Source organism: Natator depressus, chromosome 10, assembly GCF_965152275.1.
Source record: "Natator depressus isolate rNatDep1 chromosome 10, rNatDep2.hap1, whole genome shotgun sequence".
In the NCBI taxonomy this organism is placed as follows: domain Eukaryota; kingdom Metazoa; phylum Chordata; order Testudines; family Cheloniidae; genus Natator; species Natator depressus.
In genome coordinates this window covers 18,532,873-18,548,773 of record NC_134243.1, presented here as the reverse complement: position 1 = coordinate 18,548,773, position 15,901 = coordinate 18,532,873, and the positions used below count along the sequence as shown (strand labels likewise).

The following is a 15,901-nucleotide window of genomic DNA, read 5'->3' as shown; positions in this document are numbered from 1 at the left end:
AAAAAGAAAAGGAGTACTTGTGGCACCTTAGAGACTAACCAATTTATTTGAGCCGATGAAGTGAGCTGTAGCTCACGAAAGCTTATGCTCAAATAAATTGGTTAGTCTCTAAGGTGCCACAAGTACTCCTTTTCTTTTTGCAAATACAGACTAACACGGCTGTTACTCTGAAACTTGATATTCATAGGTGCTGAGCATTCGCAGTTCACCAGTAACTTCAACTGGAGCTGTGAGTGCTCAGCAACTCTAAAAACCAGGCTGCTTTTATTTCGAGGCAGACTTTAGACACCCAACCTTCAAAACATTCAAATAAGTGACTTGCCCAAGTCACAGAAGAAGTCTGTGGTAGAGCCAAGAATAAAACCCAGATCCCCTAGCTCCCAGTCATGTGTTGGCCAAAAGACCATCTTCCCTCAAGATGCAAACATTGCAGATCAGTCCAATCAATGTGCTATTCCTCTTTGTTAACAGTAATTTCCCCAGGACAATAAAGCAGATTGTTAGCAGTAGGCAGGTGCCTAACATATTCATCCTAACAAGAGTAGTAGTCAGAAGACCTGTGGGGCAGTCAGGGAACCCATACCCAATGTTGTTACAAATATTCCTTTAATCATTAATGAAACCCTACACCAAGATGTCAGGAATTTAGTACTCCTGAGTGTAATCTAAGAAGCCATTTGGTCTTATTGTTGTAACCCATATTCTCTTTTCACCCTCCCACTCCTTTTGTTTTTCTTATGTCTGTTTGTTATATCACAGCTTTATGTAGATTGTAAGCTCTGTAACTCAGGGATAGGTTCTTCTGTATGTTCTGCAAAGTACAACTAAACTCTGGGGCACTGCAAGTAGTGGTCGTGGTAACAAGGGATAATCATTCTTCTGGTGCTTCTGAAAAGGCCCTGGCATGACCATGACCATGCTTTATGCTTAATAATTCCAACCATTCCTCCTCAACAGTTAGCGTAAAACTTCCAATTATCTTCAGACCAATCTGAAAATATCAGTTCCAGTGAGAGACAAGATGGGTGAGATAATATCTCTTATTGGACTAACTTCTGTTGGTGAGAGAGACAAGCTTTCTTTACACAAAACCGTGTCACTTGAAAGCTTGTCTCTCTCACCAACAGAAGATGGGTCCAATAAACGTTATTACCTCACCCACCTTGTCTCTCTAATGGACCAACATGGCTTCAGCAACACTGCATAGTTTCAGTCACAGACAAGTGGATACCATTTTAACAGAAGTGCCCTAAGGCATTCGATAATGTATGATATTGATTTGTCACACTGGTCCCCTTCACTAGTTTAGAGGTAATAGGTGTGCGGCTCTTACTAGTTTCTGGATACTGTTGGCCCTGGCCCAGCTTGCATGCTTCCTTACTGCTATGAAAAGGATCGGTGTGTAGACCACTGTCCCTTGGTTGAAGACATTATTCAGATTAAGGTCATGATTCCCAGTTCAGCCAAAGAGGGCAAGATGCAAACCCAAGGAAGGTGACTTGCCTTTGTGCCCCTGACCCCGAGGCTGTGAAAATCTAATCTACCTCTGCCAGCTCCCAGGGGCTGTTACAGCAACCAAAGATCAGGCAGTCCTCGCCCTTTCTTTTCTGGCTACTTCCCCTGCACCACCAGCTGGTGGAGGGGTAGCCAGGTGCCACAATAGCAGCTCTAAGCCATTGAAGATACCTTCTACCCAGGGGGAAGCCTCTGGGGTCCAGTTGTAAATGGGAGTTAGAGCAGCTTTGTGCTGCCAGAGTGGTGCAATGTGTCCTAACCAGGTATTAAATCTTTCTTAATACAAAGTCGGCCAAGTGAGGCAGTCTGATATAATTTTCATCCATGTTTTCTGCCATTATGTCCAAAGCTGGCAATCTCTTTTGTGAGTTCCGAATCAGCAAGATACTTACACGCATGTATAACTTTAACCATGTGTGTAGTCCCAGTGAAGTCAGTAGAAACTACACATGTGCTTAAATACCTGGATGACTTATGGCCACATACCCTAGCCCCCACATCTTGTGAAATAACATTTTCCTTTGTCCCTTATCGAAATGTTCTGCAGTGCACTCTTGTTTCTGGTCAGGTTTACAGAGCTAACTGAACCTTTGACCCCTTTCTGGTTTCTCAGATCCAGGGATGAATTCGAAAGAATAGGACTGCTCCTGCTCCTACTGATAACTCTGGCAAAACTCACATTGACTTCACTGGGAGAAGAATTAGACCAAATGGTTTTAGCAACCATTGCCAGAGACATTAGCAAGAGCTAATGCTAGAGGCATCGCATGGTGCAAGCGGCATTACTGCTAGAGAGCACTAGGCAATGCTGTAGTGATTATGGCCAGAGGCATCTGAAAATACACCACTAAAGGCACATTCCTCTATGTGCTGCCTAGGACTTTAGCTGCTCTATTTAGCCACAATGCTTTTAAAAATATAGGAACCTATGAGATGCTGAGCACTTTCAGCTCCCTGAAAGTGTGGAAGGTAATAATGAGGAGATGGTGCTCAACACCATTGCAAGTTCAGACTCAGAGGAAGTGGCTCACAGGAAAGGAAATTAAAAGTTCTGTAATATTTGTGCTGCTAGAGCAAGCGTAAGCTTGAATTGGTTGAGCACATAGATCTAAATGTCAAATATCTAGAATATTTTCCAAATTGAAAGTGGGATGTCAAAACTTGAGAAGAGTGATATTTATTTTAAAAAACAAACAAAATGCGTAGGTTAATTCTTACAAAATATTTGATCAGAAACAGATTCAAAATGCCACTAACTTATTCAAGAGATGGAGAAAATGTCAACAGATTTGAGGCTGTTCATTATCGTGAGAGCTAAAAATTAGACAGGGAATTACAGACAGTAATCTAAAAAGCAACAACAGCTGAAAACTTTGTGTGACAGTTCTGGTTTCAGATACGTTTTGAAAAGCACAATTGAAAAGTGAAACATAGATTGGTGGGAAGTTTGTTAAGAAAACAATAGAGGAGTATTGACCAGTGTGGGGTGTTAATTTGTTTGATTTGATTTTATCCTCCAAGCAAATTAAAGTCCAAGCACCTCTAAACTTTGTTATACTTTTGTACATCATCCTTGCATGCCAGCGTTTGCCTAGAAACTCACCCTAAGATGTCAGTCATTGAAACTATTTCATGTGGAAGCATTGCTAAGTAAATTCACTAAATGCCTATTCATCCCAGTAAGATGGAGAACTACTGAAGCAGCAAATGTGAAAATCTGCACAGCTTACTATACAGAAAGCAGTTTTCTGAGGATGCCAAATTGAGACACAGAGTCTGACCCTGGGAGGCATTAAAGCTCACATGAGTGAACATGGAAGGAGGGTCTCAGGCTCCTACAATCTAGCCATTTAGGTTGGTTGATAGACAGATAGTCCAATTGGTCTAGACTCAATCAATAGTTAACTTGGTCTTTATTCATCCGTTCGGTAATGAACTGTTACCTATGATGATGTGAGAGTTTGTAAATATAAGGTACTTAGATGCTTTACTAGTTCGATAAAGTCCCCAAGTTATTACTACAGATTGCATAATTTTAAAGCATTTTATAGAGGGAACTTGTTTAACTTGGTTTGATATGGCTTATAAAAGTGGAATGTTTCCAAGATGCTGTACCAGCTACAACTGTTTTATCTCTGACTTGACCTGGTATCAGTTGCATTATAGACCATTGCCAAAAAGGGTCACATATCTCTTATTTTTAATATTATGTTTTTGAATGTGAGTCAGTAGCTGAAGATCTATATATTCGTTAGAATTTTCTCAGTTTTCCTAAATATGTTGAAGTAGATAAATAAAGGAGGAAATGTGTTTGTACCTTTGTTGAAGTAATAGTGAACCACTGGCGCAGACTCAAATACATAAATTCTTGTACATTTAGGCTCAAAATTTGAAAACTACTTAGGATTTGGATGCCAAATAACTGATAAACGGAAGTTAGCCATCCAAATTCCTTTGTTCCCATTAATTTTATTGGGAATTTGGCATCCAAATTCTAGGTAGGTTCAAATTTTCACATTAAGTCAAGTTAAATAAGTTCCCTGTATAAAAAGCTTTAAAATTGGCATTGAAAATCTCAGTCTTAACCTTTTTATTTATGGGAGAATACTGTGCAAGTGCAAAATTAATGTCTCCCCACAGATTTTACTTTTTCCCCCACACAAAAATTGATCAATGCACCCCTTGCAGGCAGTGGCGGGGGGCGGAGAGGGTTACGTCTGGTTCAGGAGTCAGGAAGAGCTGGGGGAGATGTAAATCACCACCTTCGGGGTGGGGCTGGGCTCTCTCTGTCCCTCTCACTCATTATCGCAGTGTGCCTGGAGCCAGGGAGGGGCGAGGCTGGGGACGCCCCTGCTGGTGGCTTCTACCGTGTGCTGGGCTCCAGCTGCTAATCTCAGCTGAAGTGGGGGGAGTTCCCTGCCCCCGCACAAAGCGGCCAGGGCTGGGTCAGACCCACCCCCAGGAACCTCCTCCAGCTCCAGGAAGCTCTGCAACCCCCACATTTCCTGCCCCCATCGCTGCCCATCTGCAGTGAGAGGAGTCACTGCATAGGGAGCTGTCCCCTGTCTGCCCAACCTCCATGAATCTGACCACCCCACACCCAGAACTCCCCTGCTGAGCCCCACTCCCTGCTGAGCCCCCTGCACTTGAACCCCCACCCCACTGGTCCCCCACCTCCTGCACCTGGATCCCCACTCCACTGAGCCCCAACCAGTTGCACCCAGACACCAAGCCTACCAAACCCCACTCCCACAGCACCCGGTCTTCCCCGCTGAGCCCCCTGCACCCAGACCCCCTTGCCAAGCCCCATACCCCCACACTCAGACCACCCCCACTGAGCTCCAACCACCTTCACCTGGATTCCACCCCCCCCCCCAGAGTCCCATTCTTCCTGCACCTGGAACCCCCCCCCAAAAAAGCCCCTGTGCATCCAGATACCCGCCCCCCCCGGATCCCGCACTAAGCTGTCCACACCCAGATTGCCCCACACAGAACCCTCTCACCCTACAGCTGGATCCCCACACACTAAGCCCGTCCACACTTGGATCCTGCTAAGCAAAGCCTGCTTGCCTCACACCTGGATCGGGGGTGGGGTGGGGCTGGACATGCATGCAAGACTCTGTGGGGCCTTGGTGAAGGGATGGCATGGGGCGGGGGCGGGAAGAGGCGGGGTGGGGGCTTAGCGGAAGGGATGGAATGTGGGCAGGGTCCAGGGCTGAGCAACCCCTGGGGAAAATTAGGCATGGGCACCTGTATACAGATCTGATCTGATTGTGTTTGTTCAGAGCCTGATCTACTGACTTGGTGACAAAAATCATTGTTACCAACCACATTTTACTGCTGTGAGTATCACTGAGCTATGATTGTGTGAGTGTGATTGTGATTGTGCTGTGAGTGTGAGCCCAATTCTGTTCCTCTTTATGTGCTTGCTAAATTGACTCTCAGATCCCACATTAAATTTTCAAGACTTGCAGTTTAAAAAAAACAGCATTTTTGGCTCATAAACTGAGCACATTTGAAATAGAAATCACTGAAAGATAATAAGCATGCCTTTCTTTCTATCCAGTAGAACCAGTCTGTAAAGTTCAGCAAAACCAACAAAACACTTTCAGCAACAATGTCCTTTGTAGAGGAAAGGTCTGCATTAAAAATAGTGTTACCGTAATAGTATCTTAAAACTATGCCTTGAAGAGTCCAAAGGGTCTCAAAATAAGAAACAACAAACATAAATAACTCCGTAGAAGACAGATTTCTCTATCTGATTTGCACATTTTTTGTTGTTTCTTTCACAGGACAAATGATCAGCTAGTAGCGTTCCTGTCCAGGTATCGCGGTATGAACTTCTTGAAGTCACATGGGAGGGACAATGCAAGGTAACATGACTTCTCTTAAGTTTGTTTTGGACGTGACAAAAAAGTTAGACAGCATGGTTACTCCCAGTATGTCTGGATGAAGGAGTCCTGAGTTCAGGAGACTCGCACCATGAAAATGAAACTGTGTCTTGGGAATAGTTGTCTCTCAATCTTGCATGGCTGCTCCTGCATGTTATCTACAGCTTTAGTGTAGAGAAAGGCTTAGAATAGATTGATGCTTACTCCACTCTCCTAGGTAGAGGTGGGTTGCTGAATCAGAAGGTGGGGAGCTGAACACAAGAGATTTTCTTTTGTTCTCAGTTTTCTCAAACAGCCTAAGCAGTTTTACAAGTGCAAATGAGCATTTTCTAACTCATTTCTGTGTGCAGCAAAAATTCTGTGTGGTGGTGTTCTATCTGTGTTGGTCCCACGATATTAGAGAGACAGGGTGGGTGACATTAAGAGCTCTGTGGAAGCTCAAAAACTTGTCTCTTACCAACTGCAGTTAGTCCAATAAAAGACCCTCTTCCACCTTATTTCTGTAGCAAAAATTGGTAGAAGTAGCGTAGAAGTCACACACCATGTGAAATTCCATGGCAGGGTCCTATTAGGTTCTACAATGGATTCTTTAATAGAGTTTTATACTGGATCAATCACAAGTTACTGGTCTTGATGCCAGAATTACTGAAAATCTATAATGTGTCGAAGGTCTAGATGGCCCTGGCCTTAAAATCTGTTAATCTATGGATTCCTTAACAGGGCTCTATCATTACAATGGAGCTCAAGACAAAGAAGAATATACTTTTCCCTTTATTATGTTTACAAAATCAAGCCTTAATCTTAGAGTAGGACTTTAAGAAACAATAATAAAACTTTGCATTTATGAGATGTCTTTTCCTCAAAGGTCTCAAAATACTGTGTAAAGATGAATAATATTATTTCCATGTCATAGATTATTGAATCCCTTCAATTCCTTATGTTTATAATTACCCCCATCTGTATGTTGTATCTTAATTTAGACCCCAATCTTGCAACTGGTTCCATTAGCACAGACCCCAGAGACTGTGTGAAGATTCATTAACTTCAGTCTTGTAGATTTGCTTGCAGGTTTAGCAAGCTAAATCACCAGGTCTGGGTCTTCCTCTGTGTCCTGTAAGATGCCTGCCACATCTTTGGTTATGGTACAGAAAATAAATAATAAGAGAGCAAGCAATACATCCAGGGTCACAGAGCCAGCCAGTGGGCAAGTCAGGAATATAAACCAATCCCTTGACTGCCAACTTGCTATTGCTGTAGACTGACAGCCTCCCTTTTGTCCTTATTTAGATGAATTCTTCACAGCGTTATCATTCTAGTAGTGTTGTGTATGCAGGGCTTGTATTGCATTTGGTACCAAAATATATTTGAGAGGGAGTTATATAAAAACAAGTCAAAAATATAAATAGCTTTCAGATCATATTCTCGGGTTTGGAAATACAGCTCTTCAGTGTGATTGACAAGCTTGGCTCTAGCTGGCAGTACAGTTAAATTGGAAAAGCAATGGAAAAGGTTAGGGAGATGCATTCCGTCGCTTTAGCTTTTCTTCTATTCTGGTGCACCTGATTATCTCCAAACATTGCAGCTAGCTAACTAAAATAACTAATAAATTATGACATTCATGCATAAAGCTGGGATTAAGATGCCAACCTCAGCTGGGACTAGAACAATTTAGATCAATTAAATGCACTAATTTGTTATTAATTTAATAATAAAATGTGCTAATGTGCCACTCGTCCTCTCAGAAGAATAATATTCCATTTTATTAGTTCAGCTGTTTCTTTTGAATGTGTAAATATGTAAATGCCTATTTTACTCCTGACATGGTCGTATTAATGTTGCAGTTCATCGCTAGACATGGAAGGTCTTTGACTGCGCAATCTCACCTGCACAGAGGAAATAAGTATAGGCAATGCTTGAGTTCCTTTTGCCTTCTGATGGAACAGCTGAAAACAACATATAACAGGAGCAGGTGTAGCATTGGCACCTGGACATTTGCATTATGAGCTTCAGGCTGACTCAGATGTAGCATCAAAACAAAACATAATCTCAGAAAATGAAAACTAGTTCCCCGTTCTATTGGGCTGGGCACTGGGCAAATGCACAGTGAGAGGAATCCTCCCGCATCAGACATCAGTGTGGAGGACTGGAAGATCTTTGCAGCAGCAAAACACTGGCCCTTGTTTGGCTCTGTCCATACCATCCCCTGCATGCTGAGATCATGCATCCCCCAAACAGCCCTCATTCTGGCCCCACTCCTTGGGTACCAGAATCCCACTAGTTCCATTACAGTGAAACCTCTATGGATGTGGGAAAGATTTGCCCCTATGGTATGTGAATTATGACAGTCTTTGGGCCTGATTCTTTGTTGTCTTATACCTTGTGTTGTCATTGTAGCCCATATAGGGGGTGATATGACCATGAGGTTAGTGGGATTCAAAAAGAGGATTAGACCTTACATGAATAACAAGGATAGGCAGAGTTATAATAGTAAATATTTAAAACAATAAAGAAGAGCTTTGGAAAGGCTATAAACCTTCCAGCTTCAGGGGGTAAGTCAAACTCATAACTATTGGGGGTTGGAAGAAATGTCCCTTTGTGACCTTATCCCATAACGAGCTACTGCAGGGTTTTTTCCTCTGAAGCAGCTGATGTTGGCCATTGTACGAGCCAGGATACTGCGCTGAATGGGCCACTGGTCTGATCTACAGTGGCAATTCCTATGGTCCTAGGTGTTTTCGTCAAAATATGAAGAACCATTAATACAAGGGTGCAGTATTTAAAACACAATTAGAGCAAAGTATAATCCCTAAGACTACCTTTTTGAATTCATGGGTGAATAACTGCTTCTAAACAATAAGTTTTTCAACTGCCTAAATCTTCTTTGTAAACAACTACCTACACTCTGAATTTAAAGTTACCATAGTCTGGTTTGTACAATGGAGAGCGAGGGGGAGAGAGATTAAAAAATACATCTTAAAACTGAAATGCTTATACTTCTCAATTGCAACGTAGTTTGTATTCAAGCCATGTAGACAATCAGTACATGTTTTACTGCCAAATATGGATAGAAACCAGGCTTCCTTTTATAGAATGAAGTTTTCTTTTAGTTATGCCAAAGTCATTAAAAAGTACATCACTCTGATTTTCCTTTAGTGACTTCAGAAAAGAAATGAAGGTGGAAATGTCTCCTTAACTCAGCAGGAGAAGCATTATTTTCTTAGGGAACTGGATGTATGAAATGAAATTACATACATTGGCTAGAGTTATTACATCGCACTTAGTGGGCAACACTTACCTTTTCTTCTCTTTTCAGCATCTTATACTATTAAAAGCAGAAGAATAACTCCATAGTTCTATAAGCTATTACAACTTGGCTCACCCAGAAGATATTTTTGACAGGAGCGGCACCTGGCTGGTGTATTATAAAATACAAAGACAGTCAAATGTGACATCTTCACTGACAGTCAGGAAAAGACATTTTTTTAGAAACCCTGCCACAATAGTCATTTGGGGAACAGTGTAAACATGCTGTGATTGTTGGATGCTGTTAAATCTTAAGGGAATGGAATGGAAACAGTTCAGAAAAGTTCCATTAATTTTTTTCTGTATTGTTTTATCATTTTCTTTTTGTTTTGGATGTTTCCCCTCCCTCTTGTGTCACATAACCCCATCTATGGTCTTGAGTTCTAGAAAACAGATAGACATCCACTCTAGAGCCGCTTAGTAGACATGTCCTTATGGTTTTCAGCATCCAGCAGTAGGAGCCAATCTTATTCTCACTGGCAACCTTAACGCACCATGGTTCAGGATTGGTTCCCAAAATCCTCCAAACCTTTACATCAGATGTTTAGTGAGGTAGGTGCCATTTTCCAACATATCACATGCTACTCTGGGTACTGTATATTGTGTTAGGTAAACAGTTGTGTTAGGTAAATGGACAATATTACCTTTGTTATCTATTTCTAAGCAGCTAACCTGAATACTGGAGAATAGAACATCCAGTAATTGCTGCTGTATTACTGTTCTTATGAATCATCCATGTAATACCCGGCACTACTAAGTACTGTACATAAAGTGCAATTTACTGTGCCTGATGCCAAAATGTTTTTAACCACTTAGCTGCCAGAAGCCTGTACATTCTTAATAGTTCTGAGGTACGAAAGTATTTGTTCAATGGCTTACTTAGCTGAAATTTCACACCGCACACATGTCAGTACTGTATCATCCTGAAATACCTTGACGAGAAAGGTCTATTCATTGCCAGTTGGAAACATAGTCCAGTATTTGTGGACACAGTATATCAGCTGAAGTAGTAACACTCTTCTTAGTATGCAAAGCAAGTGCATTTATCATTTTTATACCTTACAGCTAACTTTCAGATACTCCCCATTGCTTCCTAATCAGTGCTAGAGGTGACATAAAAACTGCTTGTACTTGGCAATTTGCCTTCTCCTAGCTTTTTCATTTTACTCTGTTTAGAAGATTGTGATCAGAAGAGCCCAGCACTAAGGAAAACAAAATAGGCTGAAAGTGTGGGAAAAAATAAAGTAAGATCAGCTCAGATGGCCTCATAGGAAAATAGCCTGGGATTGTTTTTAGCAATGTGTTGAATGAATTTGGCTTGTGAGTACAGGAACAGTATCAGTCACCAGCCCAGATAGGTGACGTGATTTTAAGTCCTCCTAGAAAATATTTTGTTGTGCACAGAGAAGAAGGGAAAAGAAGAATTATTGGTTGAGAGAAAGCAAAAAGATTACATGAAATCTTTTGTGCCTACTACTTAACAACTAGCTGCTGATTTCATTTTTAATTGTATAAACAAATAATATTTTGTGTTTCCATAGTGTCTTTCCACTCAGCAACCTGAAAGCACTGTATAAAATAGCTGAGTCCAGCAAATATCATTATCCCCATTTTACCCACAGGTAAACCAAGAGCTTGGTGCATGGTGAGTTCGTGTGTGACAAGCTTTAGAGTGTGAATCTACATCAAAGAGCATAGTAGAACTTCTAGTGCACTATAGCCATAAGTGCTGACTCCGTGGTGCACCCACGGGAAAAAAACAGTGGGTGCACCACTGGCAGCTCCACGGATTAGTGCCTTCCCCCACCCCCAGCACCTCCCACCCACCAGAGGCCCCACCGATCAGCTCTTCCCCCTCCCTCCCAGCACCTCCCACCCGCTGATCCACGGCATGCAGGAGGTGCTGGGAGGAGGGGGAGGAGCGGGGGCAGGAAGAGGCGGGGCAGGGGTGAGGGTTTGGAGGAACTGGTGGAGTGGGGGTGGGGCCTGGGGCAGAGTGGAGGTTGAGCACCCCCCAGCAATTAGGTAAGACGGTGCCTATGAAAAAAGCAGAGTCCACACAGCAAGTTAGTTCGTGGTGAGCTGATGCTATGGATTCAGACCCTGGCTTGCCGTGTACTAAATCACCTTGTAGACAAGCCCTACATCACAGGAAGGTTAATAGCCTGATTTTGGAGCTCTGGGTGCTCAACACCTCTGAAAATCAGTGAAGAAGTGACTTGCCCAGAGTCTCACATTGAGTCATTTGGAGAGCTGTGAATGTCGCCCACATGTCCTCATTCCCTTTCCTCTGTTCCAGTCATTTGCTGTGCAGATACCAAGATGATGAGCACAATATAAATACCTAGATAAACATGAAAAATAGTCTGGCACTGGGTGGACGTATGAATTCTGTCTACACAACACTTTTTTCTTCAAATTTTCTATCAGAGCGACCACCAGTTGTGCTCCATCAGTGGAGCTAGTGTAGACTGGGCTGTCTATGTTGCATAGCTAGATGACAAGGTGCCTAAAACTGCCCTCTCTGTAATCTAACGCTCCCAACTTGGCTACTGCTCGTGGCGCTGCACTGCTGAGAAAGGTTGTAGGGTGGGGGAGAACACTAATATAGAGAAGGCCATGTAGTGGCGATTAGGTACATAACAACCATACGTATTTGATGTTATTTGACCTGTCTCCGTGGTAAAGTCACACTGCACTACATACGCTTCATTAATAGCTGATTTTGTCCTTTCAGCGTTGTTTATTTTGGGGGACAGAATGCTAAACATTCACATTGTGTGCTCTTTAAGATTGAGAGCGAGTTCTTACATTTTTATTCTTGTAACCTCTGCTGTTGTGTTTTTGAAAACATCTCATTAGTGAAGAATGGTGGAGAAAAGGCCACAAGACAAGAAAGACTTGGAATGTTCCTCTAAGGCCATGTGTACAGAAGGGAATTTTAAGAATCCATGCTACTACTAGTCCAGCTGCATCAGTGCAAGCTCTGGTAGAAGCCATCGTACAAAAAAAGTTCTGGCAGTTCCCAGTGTTTAAAAACATGCCTCTGAGGATTCTTTTCTTTGAGTGAGGGACGACTCTGTTCCCTGACCTGCAACCCTAAAATGCTGAGGAGCTGTGAGAACTTCCAAGCACTTCTTGCCTTTGAAAGTTTAATTGCAAGAAAATGGAAAATAAGATCTTTCAAAAATAGTGCAAGCTAAATCATTAGAAAAGGTGGAGAAGGAGGAGACTTTAGAAGACTTTCTCCTAGCCAATATTTAAGGATGGGATGTGAGAACAGAATTAAGGTTTTATATATATATATATAGGGCAAATTCTAAGTGTATAAAAGAGGCAGGAAAAAGAAAGTAAGACTTTTACTGTACAGTTGGACAAATTCAAATAAAACCGCACAGATCCCTTATAAGGAATGGACTAAAGGTGTGTCTTGGTGAACCCTCGATAACATTCATTACAGGGTATTCTAAGCTCTGTGGATATTTTATTACAGTAAAGATGTCATTAATTGAGATGGGTCATGTGGATCATATTATTTTCATGAGTAGGGAATATGTTTGGTACTTTGAAGAAACAAATGAAAAACTGTGCATTACCTTGCAGTTTTTGCCTTTAATTAATGAAAATGAGCTAAACCTTAGGTGTCCTGACTTCTGTAGCACTGGACCAAATGTCTGCCCAAAACCTGTTTGCTCAATAAACATGGAACCATTTGGCATGAACCATGGCAAACATGTGGTTAGAAAATACTCCCAAAAATCTGTTAGTTTTCTTTTCTTTTAATTATCAGTGCCAACCTGTTTAATTTGAGAAGTGCTTCGTACTTGGATGCCATGCATTATTATGATTGATGTCAGGACATAATTAATATTTAATCTCTAATCATTAAAGCAGATTTCATTTTCTCTCGTGTTGTTTTAAACTTGCATATTTATCATTGTTTGATTTTTCCCTTTACTTAATCCAATTATAGCAGCTGTGTCAAAATGATAATTAACATCACAGTTGGTGTTACCCTCTTTGTCAAGTTTGAGTAGAATGTTTTCAGGAGGAGGCTATCTTTGCTTTTTTATTTTGTTTGGTTCTAATTTTTCTTCAGACTTGTATTTAAAGTCTCATCAAAATTAGCGGGTAAAGCAAAATTAGGTTTTTCTAAATGTCTGTTAATTGCAGAAATAATTAATTTCCTGTCAGTGCAGCCCCCACCCAAAAGAGGTGTCAAGGAGACATATTGATATTTTGAAAAAAACTTTCTCACTGGAGAAACTTTTAACTGTATCTCATTTCAAACATAAATCCATGAGCCTTTCACATATTTTCCATAAATATTTTTATGTTTCTTAATTCCCTAACTCTGCCCTGGCAGCATCAAACACTATATATTGTTCCCTTACTTCGTTAAGATTCTATTTTTCTGAACTATTACCCAATCACTTTTCTCTTATACAAATCCCCATTTCTAATTTCTTCCTTTGAGAAATCAGAGCTGTAGTATAATAACATTGGGTGGTGTGCAGGGCTGGATATTTCCAATAGGCACAGTAGGTGCGGGGGAAATCTGTGTGTGTTGGGCATTGGGCAGTTGTGGTGATGGAGCTGTGCTGCGGGGTGCCTAAAAGTAAAAGTGGCAGGATCCCTGTGCTGCCCGTGGCAGTTTGGAGTGCCAAGCCGCGTTTACAGCACCCATTTGGCAGATTCTCTGTTTGTTTGGGCCCTGCGTAATCGATATGCAGATTTGAAAGTGCTTTGGGGCTTTTTTTCACTCTTACAGAGTATCCCAGGAATTGGATCTCGAAGGGTATTTTCAACATGTTTCTCATGCATAAAACACTGGTTGCTCACCTACATGAAATGTTCTTCTGGGAAAAAATTCCCAGCACATGAAAAATCAATAGGAATTGCGGCAACAGGTGTTTATTGCTACATCCCTAGTTATCAGGCTCCTTTTGTGTGTGCGTGACCAGTATTCTTAAAATTGAAGGGTGAAATCCTGGCCCCACTGAAAACAATGTCAAAGTTCCAATTGACTTCAGTGGAGCCAGGACTTCATCCTAAAAGTTATTCATGGCATGGACTAAGTAGATGGGGGTCTAGCACATTGAGGAAGCTACTGGAAAACAAATAATAAATAATAATAATTTTAAAAAGAGATTTTTTTTCCTGTGTTCGTATTTGTCTTCCAAGCGTTATCACAATTCTAACAGAAATAGTTTTTGTTTGTTCGCTTATTTTTAGTTTTGAGTTTGCATATGAAATATCCCCAATCTCACTATCAAAAATTCATGGGAGAGATAAATTCTATACCAGCTATATAATTTTGTTTGATGTTTGTGCTATTGTCATTAAAGCACAAGGGACTGAGATGGCTAGGATTGTACTGTGTTTGTAATATCTTCTTCAGACCACAGGAATTAAAGCAAGATAAGAAATAATTTCATTTTGCCCTTGCAAGGACTGTCATCAAGATGTTTCAGTTTTAACACAGTGTAAAATGGGTTACATTTTGATGTTTTTCCCCCATCGTTTTTATCTGTACTCAGAGTTTTTTCATGTTCTTTTGAAATAGCAGGGTATTCTGAATTCTGTACTTTTTTCACACCCAGTTGCCTATCATACCAGGAGGAACTCTGCCTAATCTTGACAGACTAAGTAGGTGCTATTTCTTTTGACACTGTTCCCCTCTCTACCTTGTACTCCATTTATTGTGAAATAATGGGGTGGGGGGAGGCTAAGTCTAAAGGCTTTCAGTACTACAAAAAAAGCATCTTGGGGAGTGTATTGCAAGATTGTGTATATGAAAGCAGGTGTGATTCTTCGAGTATATGTCCCTATGGGTGCTCCACCATAGAATGTGCGCACACCTGTGCACTCTTGACTGAAGACTGTAAAACAGAGTCCGTGGGCCTGGGTCTGCTCAGAGCAGCTCCTCAGGCTCCTGGACAAGAACATATAGAGAGTCACGGACCTGCCGCCACTCAGTTCCTTCTCAGTTGCCAACAGCTTGAGATGGAGCACTTGGTGTCAACTGTTCGACAGCTTACTACCGATTCTCATTTACTGTGAATTTTTCTTTTTCAGAGTTTGTCAATGAGCTCAGTCAGATTACACCTGGCAGCTCTCATGGCCTTCCGCTCACTCATTGAGGGCTTCTCAGTTTTTGTCCATCTACCATGACCCGATTCATCAAGGGTTTACATAACGTTTCCCCCGTACAGAACCCTGCTCCTGCATGCAACCTTAATTTCATTCTCAGTGCCTTAAAGAAACCTCCATTGAAGCAGTGGCTTACCTGTTCTCTCCTCCATCTCTCCCTCAGGACCTCATTCTTTATAAAGCTATCACTTCAGCTAGATAAATGGCAGAATTCGGTGTGCTCATGGCAGACTCATTGTTCACTACCTTCTACAGGGATATGGTCACATTATGTCCCCAGCATCATTTCCTGTCTAAGGTTTTTTCAGAATACCACATTAATCAGGAAATCCATCCATCAATGTTCTGTCCAGTGCTTCATGCCTCCAGAGAGGAATCTAGCCTACACACACCTACATGTCCGAAGGGCTCTTGACCTCTATTTAAACAGAGCCACGGCCTTCAGTATCTCTCCCAAACTCTTTGTATCCTTTGCTGAAAGGGTGAAAGGCAGCCCATTTCCACGCAAAGACTGTCACAGTGGGTCTTGGGTTTCATCT

The 15,901-nt window shown here is 41.7% G+C and overlaps 1 protein-coding gene across 1 annotated transcript in view; it reads left to right on the top strand.

Moving 5' to 3' along the window:
* XYLT1 (xylosyltransferase 1) overlaps nucleotides 1-15,901 on the top strand; it is a 315,294-nt gene that overhangs the window by 245,375 nt on the left and 54,018 nt on the right. Inside the window, exon 6 of the mRNA XM_074965390.1 lies at nucleotides 5,808-5,888. Coding sequence (XP_074821491.1) covers nucleotides 5,808-5,888 — 81 coding nt within the window. The remainder of the gene's footprint in view (nucleotides 1-5,807; nucleotides 5,889-15,901) is intronic.